The sequence below is a fragment of the Camelus dromedarius genome, chromosome 6 (genome assembly GCF_036321535.1).
Source record: "Camelus dromedarius isolate mCamDro1 chromosome 6, mCamDro1.pat, whole genome shotgun sequence".
Lineage (NCBI taxonomy): Eukaryota > Metazoa > Chordata > Mammalia > Artiodactyla > Camelidae > Camelus > Camelus dromedarius.
In genome coordinates this window covers 45,624,653-45,645,840 of record NC_087441.1, presented here as the reverse complement: position 1 = coordinate 45,645,840, position 21,188 = coordinate 45,624,653, and the positions used below count along the sequence as shown (strand labels likewise).

At 36.6% G+C, this 21,188-nt stretch overlaps 1 protein-coding gene and 1 long non-coding RNA gene across 2 annotated transcripts in view; one reads left to right on the top strand and one right to left on the bottom strand.

Moving 5' to 3' along the window:
- The window catches only part of OSTM1 (osteoclastogenesis associated transmembrane protein 1), a 32,046-nt gene extending 15,653 nt beyond the window's left edge, over positions 1 to 16,393 (bottom strand). The window contains exons 1-2 of the mRNA XM_010989610.3: positions 15,899 to 16,393; positions 8,322 to 8,436 (exon numbers count right to left, since the gene is read on the bottom strand). Coding sequence (XP_010987912.2) covers positions 8,322 to 8,436; positions 15,899 to 16,318 — 535 coding nt within the window. The 5' untranslated portion in view covers positions 16,319 to 16,393. The remainder of the gene's footprint in view (positions 1 to 8,321; positions 8,437 to 15,898) is intronic.
- Positions 16,394 to 16,546: 153 nt separating this feature from the next.
- LOC135318498 (uncharacterized) overlaps positions 16,547 to 21,188 on the top strand; it is a 70,206-nt gene continuing 65,564 nt past the window's right edge. Inside the window, exon 1 of the long non-coding RNA XR_010381274.1 lies at positions 16,547 to 16,782. This is a non-coding gene — a long non-coding RNA (uncharacterized LOC135318498). The remainder of the gene's footprint in view (positions 16,783 to 21,188) is intronic.

Sequence of the window (21,188 nt, the reverse complement as noted above, 5' to 3'; positions counted from 1 at the left end):
CATCATCACAAAGTAGCTTCAAATCCTTTTATACATGAGGTAGAGTATATATAAAAAAAAACAAACACAGTTACAAATATGCATGATATTAGCATATTGGGCTAATGAGATTACATAGATTTTCAGTTTTTGTAGTTGACATTTTGCAAGGAATCAGAGGGAATACAATTTCATCCACAGCAACTATATGTCTGTGTTATAATGACCCACGTCATGGCTACTGACATACACAATATGGGTGTGTGTGTCTCCCTGTACTGCCTACAGAAATAGTATAAGGCATGAATATGAGAGAGCAATGATAATTTCTTCTATGCAAAGTATGAAATAATTTCTTTATAAAAAAGTAATATACAAAATAATGAAAAAAAGAAAAAGAAAAAAGTAATTTATAAAGGAAGTTTCTTTGAACAACAAAGAACTTAATCTCTTCTATTTTACTAACAGCCATTCTTTTTCACTTGAAATAATTAGAATATTAAACTAAAAGCTAATATAGACTGGTCATCTTATTAAGTACTGCATTAATGCAACACCATCAACATTTTTTTCAGTGATCATTAGACAGTGATATTATAAAGCACAAAGGAGCTCACTTCTATAATGGGATTTTAAATGTCTGCATTATTAAAGAGTCCTGACTTTCTGATTTAAAACAAAGGAACTCTAGTAAAATTCCTCTTTTATCTTTTTGCAGGAATTGGGAGCATAAGGTTATAGGCAGTGAGAAGCTATATATTTTAGAAATTAGTAAGTTAAGAAATATTAGTAATAATACAGCTTCCTATAAGCTCTAAGTGAAGTGGTCATTATGAATTTTCCTCATCTCAGATAATCAATGTAGCCTCATCAAGGACAGATTAGCATAGCTTTTCTCAGTGAGGGTTCAAGCATCTGCTCAAGAGGCATTCTTAAAGGTGTTAAGGATTCAAGTTAAGACCTTATATAGAAAACTACTAGATTATCATAACAGGAATTATGAATCTTTAGATAAAGTATTTGGCATCTACTAGGAGTTTATATAAGGATCTCTGCTGTTTTTAAAAAATAGGTATTTTTTTATTTTGTTTTTTATTGAAGTGTAGTTGATTTACAGTGTTCATTTCAGGTGTATAATAACACAATTCAGTTATACATATACATACTTTTTTTTCAGATTCTTATCCATTATATGTTATTATAAGAAATTGATTATAGCTCCTTGTGCTATACAGTAGGTCCTTGTTGTTTGTCTATTTTTTACATATAGTAATGTGTGTCTGTTAATCCCAAACTCCTGATTTATCCCTCTCCCACCCCTTCCCCTTTGGTAACCATAGTTTGCTTTCCACCTCCATGAGTCTATTTTTGGTTTGTAAATAAGATTTGTATCATTTTTTTTTAGATTCCACATATAAGTGATATAATATTTGCCTTTCTTGGTCTATCTTAGTTCACTTAATATGATAATCTCCAGGTCCATCCATGTTGCTGCAAATAGTATTATTTCATTCTTTTTATGGCTAAGTAATATTCCACCATATATATATATATATTCCACAACTTCTTTATCCAGTCATCTGTTGATGGGCATTTAGGTTGTTTCCTTGTCTTGGCTATTGTAAATAGTGCTGTTATGAATATTGGGGTGCATGTGTCTTTTTGAATTATAACTTTCTCTGGATATCTGCCCAGGATTGTGATTGCTGGATCATATGGTAAGTCTATTTTTACTTTTTTAAGGAACCTCCATACTGTCTTCCGTAGTGGCTGTCCCAATTTACATTCCCACCAACAGTGTAAGAGGGTTCCTTTTTCTCCACACCCTCTCCAGCATCAAAACTAGTTTTATAGAAAACAACAGAGATAATCACCAATTTCTGAAAAATAGAGCAAGCTTCAGAAGACACATATAAATGATGGGAACTCAACATCTCAACAAAATTAATTTAGCAAGTATGAAAACTAGAACATTTTAAATTATAAGATACAAATAAGTGAGTCTAACACTTAGTATGTTACCACTTAGATAAAATATCAAAAAGATAGATTCTGATTAACTGATCTTCTAGTTAACTATTAAGTTTTATTATTGGTTTTTAAAGAATCAGGGCATAAAAAGTAAAAAGTGGCAGAATATATCTTTTTAAAATACACTTCTTTGCCATAAGAATTATTTTGAGTTTGAAGGCACTTGGGAAACAAAAAATGCAGAGAGGTTTTCTGTGAATTCCCCTTAACTGCCTGAAGACAAAAGAAACACAATTGTCATAAATCCCTTCTCCAGGAGTTTCATCAACTACAGAGGATCTTCTGTCAGAGGAAAGGAGACCAACAGAACAAAACGGAGAGTCCAGAAGTAAATCCCTGCATGTATAATGAGCTATGAGCTGAACTCATAGAAACAGTAGAATGGTGACTGCCAAAGGCTGGGGTGGGGTGGGAGGTAGGGGGCAGAAATGGGAAGATGTTGGTCAAAGGGTACAAACATCCAGTTGCAAGATGAGTTAAGTTCTGAGGATCTAATGTACAGTATGGTCATTTTAGTTAGTTAGTTAGTGTATTATATACTTGAAAGTTGCTAAAAGAATAAATTTTAAATGTTCTCATCACACATATACACAAAAAGGTAATTATATGATATGATGGTGGTGTTACCTAATACAATGGTAGTAATCATTTTGCAATTTATAAGTGTATCAAATCAATGCATTGCACACTTTAAATTTACACAGTTATATGTCAATATTGAGATATCTCAAAAACAAAGAACCAAATGCTTTACTATAAAACAATTCAGAGTCACATCAAATCTGGTCACTCTACAAATTATTCAGCTGTCATGTGCATAAGATAACTAAGCAACATCTCAATAAATGGGCTATCCCTATGTGAATAATACACTTCTTTCATTTTCATTTCTTTCTTTTTCAAATGGAGGTACTGGGAATCAAACCAAGTATCTCTGGCATGCTCAGCATGTGCTCCACTAACTGAGCTACACCCTCACTCCCTCAACAATACACTTCTGATACCAGCTTTTAAATTGTGTACAGAAAAAATCCTTGATACATTTTCTTTACTTCTTAGCAGTCATTCTCCACAAGAATTAGTTTCTATGTTATCTGTAATGTGAATTGGAAGAGTTTTGCTCTTAATATTCCTTTTCAGTTTCTATCAGTTTCCAAAAACCCACTTCCTACCAAGACTAATTTGATTCAAAGACACAGAAATTCTAAAGATAAAATAGATAGTAGTAGTAATGGATGGCACTCTCTTTTATTGAGTTTCTAGCCTTCCTCTCATCAACTAATAACTGCAAAGCCTGGGTGCCAATTCACAGCTGGATCAAGTAGAAAGGAAAGGTGATTTTTGGCAATGTATTAATTTTAATAATAATCTTTTAAGCAATGTTTTAGCGTTAATATTTTTAATAATATTAAAAATTCTAATAGCCCCTTAAATTCACTTTAAAAGATTTAAAAACTATATAATTATAGTTTTGCATTTTCTAGACCAGAGGATGAAAAAGGAAAAGTTATTTTATATTGGAAGATATTCTCCTAAAAATGGATCACATATTGGTTTAAGTATCAGTTAAAAAACAAATTTTTAAAACACATCAGTAGTTTTTGTTCTTCCTTTGTGATTATTTTCCTTCTCATTTTATCTTTTAGGTGCCAGAATGAATAGGTTCCATTTTATTTACCATTAAAGATCTCTATTGCTGTAATCACTTAGCTCTGTATTTGCAAATTTAATAACTAGATCAGCACAAAAAGTTAACTGAGACAAAAGCGTTATGGTTTGTATTTAACAAGTTTTCACAAGTTCTAAGAAAACTGATCAGTCTTTTTTTATGTTTAAAAAAAAGTCTTTTTTTATGTTTATGTAAAGGCAAATAATCCAGATTTTAAAAAATATTTATATTGTGATTTTCATGCATATACTGTAGGGGAGGAAAAATAATTTTCCCTCTACCCTTCTAAGTTTTTAGCTGGGGCCACTGAACAAAAGACACATCAATACGAGAAAAACAAACAGAAGTTTATTAACTTGTATACATGGAATACATCCAAGATACAAAGGGAAATTGAGTAACTCAAAGAGGTGGCTTAGAATTCAGGCTTAAGTTCCATCTTCAACTAAAAACAAAGAAAGAAGGGTGTCGGGGAGGCCAGTTATGGGGAAGTGACTAGGAAAAGCATAGTAAATAAGTATAAGGTGATGCAGATTTATGTCCCTGCCTTCTCCATTTACAGGATTCTCTTGTGATTTAGACCCATTCTTTTCTTTCTGGTACAAAGGAGACTTACAAATGGAGATTTCCTTTATAAATATAAATTTCCCTTACAAAATGGTTATTTCTACTCTGGTTATTTCAGAGCTTCTCCTGTGTCTCCTGTTTCTCAAAATAATCAGCTCAAAATAATCCTTACGCCAAAGAGGCCTATTTTGGGATAGCATATTCTGGTCTCCTACAATACAAAATGACAACATCCTAGGCAAATTTCTGATCAGGCACAAATTCACTTAAAATAACAGTGTGATATGATTGTCATTTTCCAGTTTATTAATTAATCCTTTGTATTCACTCTTTTATCTATTTCTAAAGGCCAAGGATTTTTTAAAAACTATGACTGGATAGGTAGGAAATGGATTTTCTTTTAAGTACAAGGTAAAGAGACAACTTCAGCATCATTTATTAAGAAAATAAAAGAGTGAGGATCCCATGAAATAAATGGTTTAAAAGATCTGGTTGCTAGAGACTGTCTCTGAACCTGATGCCTGATTCCTGATCATGGCTGAGATTAACATTAGAAAATGTGCATCTCTATTAAAAACCTCTTTTTCACATTATCTAGTTTTAATTTTATTTAGTATTGATAGGTCTCTAGAAAAAAGGAATATTTTATATTTATATTTTTAGTAAAAGACTAGGTTTTCCATAACGTCAAACATGTATATAGCATACATATTAAATTTTGTATTAGGGCTAATTAAAGTTTATTTATATTTCTTAAAATGGAGACTGTGCAATGGATTTGTCAAATAGCATTTAATTTTTAAAATTTTTTGTTTGTTTCTTTTTGGGGGAAGGTAATTAGATTTTGGTTTTTTTATTTGTTTTTTAAAATAGAGGTACTGGGGATTGAACTCAGGACCTTGTGCATGCTAAGCATGCACTCTACCACTGACCCATATACACTCCCCCCTTCAAATAGCATTTTAGAAATAAAATTAGGCCTTAATTTATGAACACTGTCTATTCAAATGAACAGTCTTAAAGCCTTTTGAATTTAGTTCTAGATTCTTGACCTACAGTTCATTTACCTTCTGTGAGCCCTCATTTTACCTCACAGGGCTTAGTGTGAAATTCAATGAGGCACAGGCCATGGAGTTGAGAAATACTATTTTATTTAACTGCTGACTTGTTACTCATCTTCTTTAGCTCATTTTCCCTTCCTTCAAATTTCATTTCTCACTACTTTGTAAGAGAAGACAATGTTGCTCAAGTAAGAATGCTTTATTAAATTTGGGTAGAAATTGTTAAGTTTTTGAACAATTCTTAAAACTTTTCAGAAAATGTTCATACTATCTTTATTAAACAGATTTGCAGAGAACATAATTAGAACTTATTTCCAAGAACCTACTGTATAGCACAGGGAACTATACTCAATTTCTTGCAATAACATATAATTGAAAAGAATCTGAAAAAAAATATATATATATACATGTATATGTATAACTGAATTGCTTTGCTGTACACCTGAAACCAATATTGTAAATCAACTACACGTCAATAAAACATTTTTTTTTAAAAAAGAAGTATTTCCAGGTAATTTGGTAAAGATTATTCAATTCTAGGCAAGATGATTATTTTAGAATGCACAAGGGAAAACTGCTGAGGAGTACAGATTTATAAAACTACTTTATTTCCATGTAAAATAGAGAATATACATTATGATGAATTTTAAATGTGAATGAAACAGTGAATGGAAGATAATTTTTTTTAACATATAATCTGGGAAAAGAAAATAGTCAATCTCCCTGATTATATCTAACATATAAATACCACAGATTTGAACATTCTGTTAAATTTTTTAAAATTTTATGTATTTTTAAATAGGTACTAAAGGTATATGATATACAATCCAAAGGGTACAAATGTAAGTAGAATGAAAACTGAGCCTTTCTTTCCTGCCCACTCAGCTATCTAATTCCCCAAAAGATTTCATACTTTTCTGTACCTTGCTTGGCCATATGTTTTGGCCTAATTAATTTTAACTAGGAAGTAAACATTTCATTTGTTGTTCAGAAGTTCAATCAAGAAATATTTTCAAGATTGGATGCCTCACAGAAAAACAAAGGTACCTCAAGAATTTATTCTAAAGAGTTTTATACCTACCACACTGAGTAAATATGCAGCAAAATATTTCCTTTCCTTTTTATTTTTTTCCTTTTTTTAAAAAAACTAACTGGAGAAGAAAGATACTTTGCATCAAGAAATTCATTACAAAATCTTTTAAAGAAAAGATGCCTTACATCTCAAGTATATAAATTAAGTCACATCAGTCAAAAGAAGTGAACCCCCATATATAACATATTTACTCTAATTAATTAATTTTAAGTTATTTGTAATTAACATTTTTTTCTATATCAATGGATTTTTCTAAAGGACTTAAGAATACTTAAAAACAGCTCTCCTGTTTAAGCTAAGCAAATTCTGCTCAATCATATTTATACTAAAAAGTTTTATTCAAAAAAGTAAAGATTTTGCTTTTAAAAAAGTTAGCTGTCAGCCAAGCCTCTGTTCAAATTACAAGAAAATTTGAATTAATAGAGACATATTTAAAAGAGCCAATATTCAATATCCATGGTATATTACAAAGGAAAAGAAACTTAGCAGGGAGTCTTTTTTTCCATTTACATCTTCTCTTCATATGAACTAAACAAAAAGACAAGTCCTTAGAAAAGTTAAGCTCCTTAATGACTTACAGGTACACAAATTTTTATTCTCTCTGTCCTTTCTATTTCCATTGCCCATACCCTACTTCATGTTTTCTTTGCTTCTTGCCTAAACTATCGTAATAATTTCCTCGCTGGTCTCCCTCTTCCTCTTTCAATGGGGTTCCATGAAAAAAAGGGGGTTTCTGCAGTTCAAAAAAAAAAAAAAAAAAAAAGCTCGGAAAGCGCTAGGTTAAATGATGGCTAAAAAGTTTTTCTTCTCACTGCCTTTAATATTCCAAGTGCATTGTAAATTCCCAAAATACTATAGTATATAATCTTTTCTTAATAATATGCTGGTATTCTAAGCAGTATGAAGAATGTTGGCATAAGTGATAAACTACTATATAGGTCAAGGTCCTACTTTCCCTTCCTAACTTTATCTTCCATTGAGCTGCCAGGATTCTGTAATGTCTACTACTCTTTTATGAGGTAGCTCTGTGCCTCTGTCCATGATGTCTCTCTATCTGCAGTGTCCTTCCTCTCATCTCTACTTACTGAAATCATGCCCAACCATAAAGGTGTAGGATCAAAGGGTACCTCCTCCAGGAAGTCATTTCAAATCCTCTTGAATTTGGTTTATTTTCTACTTCCCCAAAGACTCTATAAATTTATTATAGCATTTATTTGCCTGCCTTCGGTTATACTATAACTATAACTTGCTAAATTATAAGGTTTGGAAAACAAAAACTTCCGAGTACATGGTTAGTGTTCAAAATACTTACGAATTGAAATGGTGATTTTAATGTTTCCAAAGAATGCCTGAAAATCGACCTCATTTTATTATATAAATATTTACAAACCTATAAAACTGGTAGAACAGATGTTATCACCTCCTCCTACCACCATCTGATTAGTTATTATAAACATATTTATTATTATATTAAGCAGTTAACATTCCTTAAACATTAACTATATGCCAGGTACTGAGCTAAGTGCTTTACACAATTTATTTCATTTAATCCTCAAGACAATCATATAAGGTAGATTCCATTATTACCACCAATTTATAGATGTGGAAACTGAAGCTCCAAGAGGCAAAATTATATGCCCAAGGTCTGACAGGAGTAGGATAGGGCTAATGCGTGGCAGAGCTTAGAATAAAACCCAGATTTGTCTGACTGCAAAGCTCACTGTTAACTGCTACATATTTCTGGGTTTCAGTATTTGCCCAAATAGTTCTCACTAATAAACCATGATGCTAATCACAGTTCATTTAAACTTAGTAATAAAAAGTATTCAAAATGTGCAAAGATGTGAAAATTCATAAAATCAAAACTGACATCTATACTGTTGAACCGTAACAGTAACATGAAAATGAAGGAATTACTTACTTGCACAATTTGCCTTCTGCCATGTGGAATTGAAAAACTCAGACAGAATCACAACTATTTGCACTCTATCTGCCATTAAGAGACTTCTGGCACAACTAAGACTCTCTGAAGAATTCTGTAACAAAAAAAAAAAAAAAGAGAGGAAAGAAAAAGACAACCTGAGTATTTTTTTAGACTTCCCAAACAACTTGAGGCAAAAAAAAAAAAAAAAAAAACCTTATAAAACTACTTAAAATATTTGTTATAAGCATTTTAACATTTTGTTTGACATAGTCAATGATGTCATTAACAATAATAACTGTAATAAAAAAATAGCAGCTAACATTTATTGGCACCAGGTTCACTTGCAAGGGAAGAAAATCTTTGCTTCTTAAACAAGTAAGTTCTTGCTTCTGTGGTACAATCTCAACTACTTAGGCCCACATGTCATATTTCTTCCTTTTTAAGCACAGGAAAAATTCTGGAAAACTATTCCCTGAAATGTAGCAGTAGTTATTTCTGGAAAATGGAAATACAGTTATTTTTATTTTCTTTTTTGCCTCTTTTACACTGTCTAAATTTTCCTGCAATTAATATATATTATTTACACATTTAATAAAAATCTGGTGGGTAAATGATCACAAAACATTGTTTCATCTTCTGGACAATTTTTGGCTCAAAATCTTACAATCCACAAGAAAACGTGACACATCCAGTTTGTACCCAAATAGTTTGTACCCATATAGAATATGCTTTCCATAGATCACTTTAATAATGAAACTCACACTATGCAAATAATAAATTCAAGTCCCTAAATTACTGGATTCTTATATATTTCCTTTCCCTTTTGCCAAGCAAGGAACTAAGTTCTGCTATACCTTCATTCTTTCAAAGTTATTTAACTCCTACTATTTACTAGGTATTATAAGAATCCTGCAGTTTGAAGGATACAAAAAAGTGTATGGAAATGCCAACAATACTGGGACTTCAAGAACCTCCCCCAGAGACATACTGATAAGGAATTAGTGTGATGAGTAATAAGAGAAAGTGGTAACTCTAGAAAAGAACTAATCAGCCATGTAGGGTGAGAAAAGAGGGAAGGAGGGCTTAACAGCAGAATTCTGGCTTTAAAATATCTCTGATGATCGTTTTGGAATGATTACCCTTTCTGTGGCTTAGTTTTGTTATCCCATTAAAAGATGCATCCAAATGAATACTTGCTTTTAAAATAGTGAATTGAACAAAACATTTAAAAGCCCTTTTCTTGGAACTGCTTTCAAGAGCAATATCAGCCATAGAAGAAAATTTCACAGAAGATGAAACAATGTGTTTTGTGATCATTTACCCACCAGATTAAAATAGAGCATGGCCTAAAGAGTCAGACAAGCCTGGATTACTAGCTGGTAATCTTGGGCAGCTGAGGTAACCTCTGTGAGACTCAGTTTCATAATCATGAGTCCTATAAGTATTGTATTAAATAAAATAACATACATTAATCACTTAGCAGTATATCTGGCACCTAGTAAGTAATTGATACATGCTATTTTACATAGTTACCTGTTGCCAACAAGAAGTGCTCTAAGTGGGTGTAGTTGGCTAAGTGTAACCAGTTACTTAAATTGACTCTTCCTAGATGGATGATTGGCTATTTAAAAAATCAATACAGAATAGCCTGTATGAGTGGTCAATGTGTGGAAAAGTTCAGTTGAGGAAGACATCAGTGTGGTTGGGAGCAATTAGGAAAGAGCTCATGAAGGAAGCAGGATTCGAACTAAGCCCTATACTGAGAAAGGGAAGAGGGTTCTAAAATGGGGAAAATAAAATGATCAAAAGGTGAAAGTAGGAATGATTATGTGGTATTCAGGGAGTATTCAGTAGGCCAATGGAAGGTGCCCCTGTGAGAGTAGAGGCAGCAGAGGGAGAAGTTAGGGAAACTTTTGAAGATTTTTGAGGAAGGTGCCATGAAGAGCAGAGTTTGTAGAACATACGTCTAGATCACAATATGTAGGGTGAGGAGGTGGGGAGACTAATTAGACTGTTTCTATAGTTCAGGTATTTATGAGAAGACAGTGGCAACAGTGGGAACGGAAGGGAAGTGATGAATAATCCCAATGATGATGATATACTGTTGGATACTTAATGGTTCTAAATGCTCCAAATGTATAACTCATTTAAACCTTGTAACAACTCTATAAAATAGGTGGTAGTATCCTTCTGGATTCAAACTCAGCCTCTTTCACTGCATGGCCTTGGATAAATTACTTAATCACTCTGAAGCTCAGTTTCTTAAAACATGATATTCACCTATATATGTCTAGGTTCCTCGTCTGGACAAACATTCCTTTAGGACAAAAACATTGTCTTCTACCTTTATATTCCCAACACCTAGCACATGACAAAGCAACATTGGCCTTTGATTTATATTTAAAATGCTTAATACTCAAATCTGTCATAACCATTCAGCAGAACTCTAACTACCATCAATGCAACTATCCACTTTCAGCATGCCTGTGTGGCAAAAAGCAAACAACCAAGCAGATTATTTCCATGATAAATCTATAATCCCAAACTGTACTCCTCACTTTCCTATCTGCTCAGTCTCCCCTCTTTAAAACCACTATTGCAATCTTCTCTACTCTCCTGGAAACTCTGATATCCATCTCACTCTTTACTCTCAAGTGAAGATCTAGTCTCCTAGCTGACACTGAAAACAGGTGCCATCAAGCTAAAACTCTGACCTGTCTACCTCTACACCCAACCTCTCTTTCTACCCTCCCATTAGAGTGCAGAATGTGCCTGCCCCTGTGAAAGGCTCATCTCTCTCTGTGGATGCCTTAGATCCCATCTACTGTCTTTTCAGGAAATTGACCTTGTTTACTTTCCCACTGTCTCCTGTATCTTCACTCTCCTTATAGGATCCTTCCCATCAGCATTTAAACATGTTCAGGTCTTCCCACTTTAAGAAAGGAAGAAGGGAAAAGAGAGAGATGGAGGGACAAAGGAACAGAAAGAAATTAATGAAAATCCCTGAGTCTCAATTCCTCTTTAGTGACCTCTCTTTCTTATCTCTTCTTCAAGGCCAAACTCTTAGGCAGTTGTATAGGATCACTCTTCCCACTTCCTTATCTTCCATTCACTATTTAATCCATTTTAATCTTACTCTTATACCTAAGCACTCCATCAAAACCACTCCTGTTATGGCACCAACAATGTTGATTTGACAGATGCACTTTCAGTCCTCTCAGTAAAATCTGACAAAAATGACCACCCCTTCCCTTTTTCCTGATTTACAGGACAGCCTACTCTTCTGATTTTTCTTAATCTCTCTGACTTTTCCTTCTCAGCCTCCTTTGGTACTTTATCCTCTACCCAAATGTTCAACTCTCAGCATTTCTTACTTATTCTCATTTATTACTCAAACTCATCATGCCATGGTTTCAAACACTACTTTTAAGCCTACTACTCCCAAACTTATTATCTCCAATCCACATCTGTAGACATACATATCCAAACACACAGGCAAAATCTCCACTTAACTGTCTCATAAACACCTCAAAATCAACAAGTTCAAAGTCAAGTTCATTCGTGATCTTCCCCCAAACAGGTTCCTCCTTCCATCTAAGTAAACAGCAATACTATTCACTAAATTGCTCTTATTAAAACCCTGGAAATCATCGTTCCTTTCCTCCATTCTACATATTCAATTAACTACCAAATCTTGTCAATTTTACCTCCTAAATATCTCTGAAATCTATCTATTTCTCCCCATCACAATGGCCCCCATATAGCCTAGCCACTACCATTCCTCACAACACTGCAAGATTTTCTTAATTCATCTCCTCACATATAATTTTCCACCACCCTCCCTGGTCCCTGTCCCCTCCATTTTCTCCTATGTAGCCATAAAGTACAAATCTGATGATGTTATTCCACAGAATTAAACCTTTCAGTAACATCACACTGGTTTAAAATCAAAGTCTAAAACCCTTAACATACCCTACAGGGCCCAGACGACCTGGCATTTCAGGCTCAGATCACTAGTCTCCTCTTGGCTCACAGTGCTTTGAGTTCTTTCTAGTCCTCAAACATGCCAGACTCCTGCCTCAGAGTCTTCATACCTGCTGCTTCTTCACATGTACACATTCTCTCAAATTTTAGGTGTCAGTTTTAATCACTGACCACTTTTATCTATCCCTACATTCTCTCAAATTTTAGGTGTCAGCTTTAATCACTGGACACTTCTATCTATCCCTCGCCCTAGTCAAGATCAGCACCCCTTTTATATGCTTTGGTAGCACCTATGGTTTTTTTTGTTTGCAACATTTAGCATACCTGAATTAAATACTTACTTATATGATGATGTGTTTAATAACTTTTTTCCCTACCAGACTACATGCTCTGGTCATGTACAGCTATATTGCTAGTAACTACCACTACCCTGCACATAATAGGTAATCAATAATTTTTCAATGAATAAACAAGATTTATATTTTCTGATCTCTAATGAAAGACAGATTATGTTATGCTATGTTTCAATTTTCTCCCTATATTCCTAACAACTTATTTATTAATCTACACTAAAATTATGTTGAATTTTCCAGATACACACCCCCAATCACTAGCACCTCCATAAATTTATATACATATCTATATGTCTATCTATCTACCTATTTAAATTTTAAACAAACCAAGTAGAATAAGACAGAGATTAGCAATTCAGAATTGGGTGGGGGGAGTTTGCCAAAGCATGCTGACAACTGCTCTGGTGATGCTGAACAACTCAAGGAAACCATATCCTTATCAGTTTAGACTAAAAGAAGAAAGTATGACTCTTAGTAAGTAAGAGAGAATCCATTAATTCCACTATTCAAGTTTCACTAATTACTATATTCTTTACCTTGAGATAATAAAACTATATGGGGTCCTTGTCCCAGTAATTCCAAGAGAAAGTGACAAGAAAACAGAATTCTCATCAGATAATTCTATTATATTTAAATAAATTAGATTGCTGTATCACAGAAATAGCTTGTTAATTTCTACTTTTGATTCATTTTCTCCGTGTTATACTTCTCTCCTTTCTCAATCAATCCATGGATATGGATTCACCATAAAGAGGTGAGAAACGATTTCTTGTTCACAATTCTGCTTGTAGGTTTTCCCACTTTGCTCTATTCCCTCCTCTAATTCAGCTTCTCCTTCACTTTTGTTCTAAAATCCTATTGTACAATTTATAACATTCACTTTGATGATTTTTTCTTTTCTCAATATAGATTTATTTTATTTCCCCAACTACACTGATAGTTTGAGGCCTGTACTTTTCCTCCTTTTCCTTCTATATTCTTTTACTAGCCCAATATTTAAGAATAGCATGTGCTAGCTAACTAAACTAAATAGATTTAAATGAAAGACTGAGTCTATGTGAATCAAAGAAAATACATTACTCTCCAGAACCAACTCCCTGACACACACACACACACACACACACACATACACAGAGAGAGAGAGAGAGAGAGAGAGAGAGAGAGAGAGAGAACAACTGATTTCTTCAAGTTCACGCCAAAGAAACTCAGACACATTTTTCCACAGATTCATTATTACACATAATGGTTCCATTCCCAAACCAATCTGAAAAAGCCTACTAAATTCATGAAGTACCTCAGAACTGTAGAAATCATGCTTTTGAGTTACCATACCCAGCTCTACTGAGGAAAGGAGGAGGGAAAAACCAAGGTCTATGATGAGTTGGAGAGGAAATACAGATCAGTTAAAGGGTCCTTCTGCCTCTTTTTATCTCTTTACCCTGTTCCTTTCACATAACAGTTAGGCAAACCAGATGCCTAGGTCACTGGTAGAATCTGAGAGACACAAAGGAGAAGCAAGTTTCTGCCACTCCAAATGGGAAGCCTCCCATGTCAGTAGAGAATTCATGCGGAAATTCATATATGTATTGGCCCATAATTGGCCCACAGATGCCCATGATACTGGACCACTAGAGTTTGGAGTAATTTTTTAACCTCTTCTTAATTCCACAGTATCTACACAAATGAGGAAAACATTTGCTCCCTCAAAAGATCCAAGCTTTGCATAATGATTCACGATCATTCTGGCCACAGGGCAACTCATCTAATTGCTTAAAACAGAATATGATGCCATATCATTCCCTGCTGTAGTTGACAGGGACAAGCTTTGGGTGCCTTACTTTAAGGGAATATATATATCTCCATCCCTTGCTATACCCAATATAAGTATGCCTGACAAGTACTGCATGTAAGTCTAAATTTACTTAAACTACCTTGAAAACTAGCTCTTTACAGAAAGACTGACCACAGAGTTTATTTAATGCAAATAAACTCCCTACATATGTAAAAAATATAATTTATGTTAAATAGTATGAGGCTGACTTAAAGCAGGATGCAACTATATGTTTATACTTTGCCAAATCAACATGATTTATGAAATAATTCCAACCACATTTTCATGAGACTTTTTCCCCAATGCAAGAGGAACTTTTCCACTCCACAGTCCCAATGTCATTCCACATGTTTTTCCCTTACAAGGCATATCCAGCCCACACCTCATGACTCCCACCAGCCCTGACACTCTAATCCTTTCCTACTCCAGATCCTATACAGTTCTTAGGAGCAGGCACATGTCTCTGTGCCTTGCTTTGCTTTTCTTTCTTTCTCCATTTCTTTGTTTCTCCCTTTCTCTCTTCCTTCCTTCCTGCCTTCCTGCTTTCCAGCCTTCCTTCCGTTCCTTCCTTCTTTCTTTTAAGTCCCTCACAGCACCTACCACATGACCAGAAGAGCTGTTAAGAGTATCAAGAGTGGAGGGCAGATTTACCATTTCATAAAATTTTAGCTCCTATTTACTGAAAACTATCATCATGTGCCAGTTTTCTATGAGTTCCTTTTATTCCCACCTTACAAATGAGAAAACAGGCACAGAGAATAAAAAGTAACCTGACCAGAGTACACCACTAATAAGCAGAGAACTGGTCTCCTGGCAGAATGGCTCCAGACTGTTTTAATCACTAAAACGAACTCTCATGCATTATCTATTTTAATTCTTTTAATAGCCACATCAGGCAGCTATTTTTCTCCATTTCACAGAGGAGGAAACTAAGACTCCAAGATAATTAATCCAAGATCAAACTGCTAGAAAGTGGTGGACTTGAAAATGTCTGGCTACAAACTCAAGCTCCTAGCCAATACTCTCCTTTCCCCACTCCACTTGGGGGTTTCAGGAAAGGTCTTTCCTGGGAACTCCAAGTGAAGATGGGAAGAAGCTGTGGCAGAGTTGGGGGAAAGGGGGAAAAGAAGAGAAGAAAGGGTAGGGTTAGCTGTGCAGAAGCCCCAAGAAAGCTAGTCATATCAATCTGCAAATATGTACAAAGATGCCCCACAGCAGCCAAGAAGGTAAAAATCCAAACCCCAAGCCCTGTAACACCCATTTTTCTGATGCCCCTAACTCTACAGTCCAAATCCAACCCCCTTTTCACAGATCTGAAACTGAGGCCCCCAGAGTTAACCATCGCTACATCCTCCTCCCTTCCCAACCTTCCACGCCAGAGGTCCCGAGTGTGCTCTTCTACCCACCCCCACGGCTCGGCTGATGTTGTCCATCTTGTTGGCGACCTGTTGGAAGAGCGGGTAGCAGGTCTGACAGAGGCGCACCGGCCGGGCGCCCCGCACTAGACACCCGGTCAGCTCTGCGCTGCTGTTGGCGAAGTCCAGCAGCAGCTCCCGGCACTCGGGATCCAGATCCGGCAAGTATGGGGGTAACGACAGTGGCCCCATCCTTCCGCCCTGCAGTAAAGCCAGAGACAAGTCCTCCACCTCCAGCAACTGCTGCTCCGACAGGAGGTCGTGGAGGACTCGGTGGGGACTGCTGCCCAAGGAGAAGGTGCCCAGAGCCAGCCCCGACCACAGCAGCGCCACCAGCAGCAGCAGCCGCAGCAGCAGCAACGATGACCTCTGTCGCGCGACCGTCAGGTCCGGGTCCATCGCGGGGTTCATAAACCCCAAGGCGCAGACCGCCTCCTCTCTGACCCCAACCGGTGCTGTGGACAGCCGCCGCTTCCGGCTTCCTCAGGCGCAGGCCGCGAGCCTGATCACGAGGCGCGCGCGTCACGACCCCGCCCCCGGCGCGCGGCGCCCCTCCCCATTGGCTACCGGGATCTCTCGCGCCGCACGCCGCGCGCCGGCGTGCATGCGGGAGCGCGCACACACCGGCGGCTTCGCGCTCCCAGCCGGTGCCGAGCGCCGGACTGAGGGGAGCGCTAGACCCGGGTAGCGTCCGGCTGGGGAACACTGGGCCGAGGCTCACTCGCCATATGAATACAGGCAACCGCCGCTTTGAACAATGAAATCTCGGTGGTCTTGTCCTCGGTCGACCACCTCTTGGAAGTTCGCTGAATTCTAGAAGTCTGAGGAGTTCTGTACCACAGAAGGACGGACGGCCTCCACCGTGGGAATTACGGGTGAGTTCCCTGAGAAAGCCTGCTAGCAGGTGCCTTTGCATAATTTTTGCTTGGTGTTTCTTAGTGTAATTCCTCCCTCAGACTATTTGGAAAGAATAATAACGTCTGTTGATTATTTATAGTAGTGGAGCCTAGCTGGCTTACAAGCTTTTTTTTTTTAAACGCTAAACTGTGTCAGCGCTGTCCATAGACTTCCTGAGGTTATAGAAAGATTCTATATCTGAGCTAATACGGTAGCCGCTAACCACTTTGACTGTGGAACACTTGTAATATGGCTACTGAGATCGAGGAACTGAATTTTTAATTTTATTTAATTTGAATGTACATAACTCTATCGGGTAGCGGTGCTGTGTTGGACAGCGCCAGTCTAAATTCTGTCGCGGCTTGTCCTAGTGTGGCTAATGTCCAGGTTTGCTTGGGACTGAAGGGGTCCCTGAGGTGCATCACAAACCTGCATGCAATGCAAAAATCTGCAAAATCCTGGCCAAACTGGTTAACTTCAAAGTCCCATCCAGTTTCTGACATGCTCAAGGCAGTCGTTGGGGACACTCTGTGAAAAGCGTTCTGATACCACTACTGAGCTGTAAAAAGAAACTAAGCTAATGACCTGGAAAACGGTTTTCTGACAAGTACCTGACTAGCAAGTTTGGTAAAAAATTATTTCCTGGCTGTTTTGTGTCATCCTACTTTCATTTTTGCCTTGTAAATTGCAGAGCTACTGTACTAATTCCTTTTCATCTTATTGTGCTAACTTATGTTTCTAGGGATTCTTAGAGTTACTTTTTAGCCAATCTGGTTATTGTTTTGTGTTCTTAATGGGATGAGGAAAAGGGCCCATAATCTCTTTAATATGATCCTTTAATTTTACTTTTACTGTTACAAACAATATTGCAGGTAATAATTTTATCTCTGCAAGGTTGGTATATGTTTAAGATAAATTCCTAGAAGTTGGACTTACTAGGTATGAGAGTATGTGCATTTGCGATGTTGTTGATTCTGCTACAATACTTCCCATGGAGGTTTAACAATCTACTCATAATGGTTCCTAAAGAACTCTTAAGAATGGTTACCTAGAAAGACCTAAAAGTTATATGATGGCATTTGAAGAAATTAAGACAACTTATTTTCCTAGGGTGGCTAATGTCCAGGTTTGCTTGGGACTGAAGGGATTCCTGGGGTGCAGCACAAACCTGCATCCTGTGCAAAAACCTGGAAAATCCTGGACAAACCACTCAAACTTCTTTTCCCTTTCCTTCTTGGAACAATTCCATCCTAAAGCCATTAGATGAAGTAGAGTAAGGTAGACATCTATGCTTGGGGGTGGGGGTGTCAGAGGCCCAGAGAGGAGTGTCAGAGTACAGGTAAGAAGAAGAGGACATGGTGGTGGTGGTAGAGAATCCCGATGCAGAGTGTTTTATGCTGAGTGGGTAAGAAGGGTTTCCATGAAAGGGAGAGGACAGCAGTAACTGGGAGTTTGCTTAAATTCAGAAAGATTGATCAAATAAATAAATAAATTAAGAATAATGGGAGTCTGATTTCTCACTATCAGAGAATGGAGTTACAAATATGAAAAGGGAGAAAAGTAAAATGAACTCTGTAGTGTTCAATTAGAATTAGCAATATCAATGGCTGGAAATACATATAGATATAGAAATAAATATAGATGTAATTGCATATGTGTGTATATTTGTAATACATGTATGCATTCATATATGTATATGTATGTGTGTGTGTATTTTCCCTAGCTCTATCCACTGAGAAGGCCTAATAGCAGAAGCCCTCCAATAATAGTGAGCACACATAGTGTCCAGATTGTGGCTTCTAAATATCATTCTCCACTGAGAAGAACAAAGAATCCTTGGAGAAATAGCTGATTCTGCCACTGGGGCAGGAAAAGCACAAGTTTAGCCTGGATCATTTTTTTGTACCAAAAAGTAAGGAAGTGCTTAAAGAATAATGGGGTTATGTCAAGAACGTACAGAAGCCAGCTTGACTAGGCTCCCACTGGCCAAATCTGAGACAATTTGAGCATCAAAATAAATAATGATGGTTAACGGGTCATAACCCATTGAATAAAACAGAACCATGAGCCTATGGTGGTATATTTAAATAAATGAATAAGTTGAATGTTTCATGAGGCTTAAGATATTTATATATTTTCAAAGTCACCCCACCAAAAAAAATACATATTAAGTGCAAATGGAAAAAAAAATGCGTACAGTCAAGAAGTTTGTCAAACACCATGTTAATCAAATGATCAACATGAACATCATCATAATGGGACAAATAGAAATTATATGCCACCTGATAGTATGCAGTTAGAAGAACACAGCACCAATTCTATTATATTCCTGCCAAAGATGCATAACCTGATTCTAATCATGAGACGGCATCAGACAAATCAAATTAAGGTTTATTCTACTAGGGAAAAGAAGTAGTTTGGAAACCACTGTTCTATTACATTTTTGCAGTGGGCTACTGTCTGCTATGTGTCTCTGTTCTTCCTGTTTTTGAGCTTATACTGACCCTCTTCCACCACCATATATTGGTACATGAGGACGGATAACTTAGCTTTTTAGTTCATAGGTCTCTGAACCAAGTAGAGCCATATTTGAACCTGTTGTTGAGACTACCAAATATCACCCAGAGGAGTCTGACTCACCCAAAGAGTCTAGACTTTGAGCTTTATAAAATGACAAGATGGGACTTTGGGTTTGTCTTCCTTGATGTGGGGTGGGGAGATAAGTATATTTTGCTTGCAGGAAGGAGAGTGAACCAAATATTTAGGTGTCTATGACCTAAATGGTTTAGGTGGTAGTCATAAATATCTTTTCCTAAATATTTCCAGTTTTTCTCCTGTGCATTTAATAGGATTGCACTTTGCTGTGCCCTTGAAATTTGCTCTGACTTGGTTAGGTTAGCCATTTGACTTAATTTGGCCAGCAAAATGTAAGTAGAATTGACAGATGGAATCTTTAGAGGTAATTGTATGGTTTACCAGGGGGTCCCACCCCCTCCCCACTCCCCACAATGACTAACACTTTTCTAGATGGTGGAAGTTTTGTTGGCCTAAGTGAGAATGCATGGAACAGAACCCCCAGCTGACTGACCTGTGACAGACATGCAACTTGAACAAGAAATAAACCTTTGTTTTTATAAGCTATTTAGATTTAGGGATTGTTGCCACAGCAAAACTTAAGTCACCCTAATGCATATTTATTTGCTGATTTCATCCTCACTATTTTCTCTGGTTCTCTCTGGACCTCCTTTTATTTGGATGTTAGACCTTATTGTGGAAATTGTTCAGCATCCTTCAATATCCATTCTCTCCTTCATCTTAATAACTCTCTCCTGAGTTTCCGCTGAGCATATGACCACGTGGACAGGACTGCATTCCCCCAGTGTCCCTTGCAGCTAGATGTGAACAGAAATGATGCATGTACCTTATGAGCCATATCTTTAAGTTGTGACTTTTATTGACCTCCTTCCTGCTAGTTAGAAAATGTTAACAATTGAAACAGCAGCCGTGGATACAGGGATGGATATGGATACAACATGTTTAGCATGACAGAACCAGCTGGCATAAAGCAGAGCCATCTACCTACCCTAGGCTATAGAGAAATAAACTTCTTTGCTATTTAAGCCACTATATTTTGGAGTCTCTTTGTTATAGCAGCTTAAGCTCTTTCCTAATATAGTCCTCCTAGGCTGTTACTTTAATTTTCTAATCTTCTGTGTCCTCTCTTATTTTTTCATCTCTGTGTCTTTTTATCCTATTTTCAGATTTCATTAACTTTGTTCTCCAGTGCTTCTACTAGGTTTTTCATTTCTGCTGCTGTATTTTACATTTCTAATAGTTCTTGTTTTGTAGATGCTACTTTTTTTTTTTAAGTTTTCTTTTTCCTCTTAGCCTATTTCCTCCAAGTTGCTTTTTTCTTCATTTTTCCTTGGATGTCTGGTGAATTTTGACTCTGCTTATATTTAAGAGAGCAGTACTACAGAGCTGTATGGAAACTCATGTATAGGGCTGTTTGACTGTAGAGAATCACTATAGGCCAATGGTTATCACCTGGGGGCAATTTATCCCCCTCCACTGAGGACATTGCCAATGTCTGGAAACATTTTTGGTTGTCACAACTAGGAAAGAAGTGCTGCTGACATCTAGTGGGTAGAGACCAGGAATGCTAAACATCTTACAATGCACAGAATGGTCACCCAAAACAAAGAATTGAAAACATTAATATTTTAGCTCTATTCTCTTGGGCAGATCACACTCTTCAGAGAAGAATCTGCCAACATTCTGAGATTCTAGCAATGGAAAAAGACTATCAGTCTTCACATTTAGTTAGTGAATCATTATTTAATTACCCTATTTTCAGTAAAACGCTCCTGCCCTCAAATATGTT